General features: G+C 37.1%; 1 protein-coding gene across 1 annotated transcript in view; it reads left to right on the top strand.

Annotated features, from left to right (window-relative positions):
* Positions 1-645: 645 nt before the first annotated feature.
* LOC104079855 (collagen alpha-3(IV) chain-like) overlaps positions 646-1,013 on the top strand; it is a gene marked incomplete at its 5' end in the record, with an annotated part of 13,009 nt that continues 12,641 nt past the window's right edge. The window contains one exon of the mRNA XM_009582032.1: positions 646-772. Within this exon, the coding sequence (XP_009580327.1) occupies positions 646-772 (127 nt within the window). The remainder of the gene's footprint in view (positions 773-1,013) is intronic.

Genomic DNA, 1,013 nt, shown 5'->3' with positions numbered 1-1,013 from the left:
GCAGCTTTCCAGCTGCTCTTCCCCAAGCCATAATATACACTGCTAAGAAAAAAACAGTATCTTTTAAGTTAGGTCAATTGGATACAATTTTACTCCACGTATTCTGAGTGTTGAACAACTGAGAGTCTTTTTACATATGAGATTATCTGAAATATGTGGTTGAGACTGTAAACTGTACTATAACTCCTGTAATCTGTCTGAATTATCTGTTTATTTTCTGTATTGGCTGGATAGCCACAATGAGATTACTGTTGTGAGAGTCGGTAGGAATTCAAGGAAAAATACACATTTCAGTGTTTTGTATAGCTGCATATTGTGTAAGGAATGTATGTTTGGATCAAAAGAGGAGCTGTTAGAATAAAATTAAAGGGAAGTCTATGGGCAGGTGAAAATACCTAAAGACTGAAGTTGGTTTGTACAGATTAAAGAAAGATCTTTTCTTAATTTTGTCTAAAGGATCAGTGGTATTATGAGAAGACTTCATATTAGTTTACTTTGATTTTTCTCTGAAAATCATAATGAACCATTATTACACTTATTTAACCTTTAAAATTATGTATGATTTTTCTATTGTTCAAATATGGAATGTAATGTATTTAACGTAATATGATTCTTACCTGTTTGTGTGCAATTACTATTTCTCAGGGAGATCCAGGCGTCCCAGGAGTTTTGGGCAGCAAAGGAGAAAAAGGATCCCAAGGTCATCCAGGACATAAAGGAGTACCAGGACCACATGGGATCAGAGGGGCAACTGGAGGTGCAGGAATCCCAGGTATGTTTTGTTTTGGAGGGGTGGTGAGATGTTGACATGCTTTTAGAAGATAATTTCTCAATAAGCTACACGATAAATGTGCCTGTGAGGTGGCACATTTATATTCAACTGCTGTAAACCTAAACAGCTCCTTTGTAGTCAGTACGACCAGGCTAGCTTACATCAGCTAGAGATCTTTCGCAGCTGTCCGAAGCAGAAGTGATAGCCAAGTTCTCAGACTGAGTCTGGATCTAGTGATAAT

This window comes from Fulmarus glacialis, unplaced genomic scaffold (assembly GCF_000690835.1).
Source record: "Fulmarus glacialis isolate BGI_N327 unplaced genomic scaffold, ASM69083v1 scaffold20247, whole genome shotgun sequence".
In the NCBI taxonomy this organism is placed as follows: Eukaryota; Metazoa; Chordata; class Aves; order Procellariiformes; family Procellariidae; genus Fulmarus; species Fulmarus glacialis.
The sequence above is the reverse complement of the archived record's forward strand: the minus strand, read 5'-3'. Positions and strand labels throughout refer to the sequence as shown.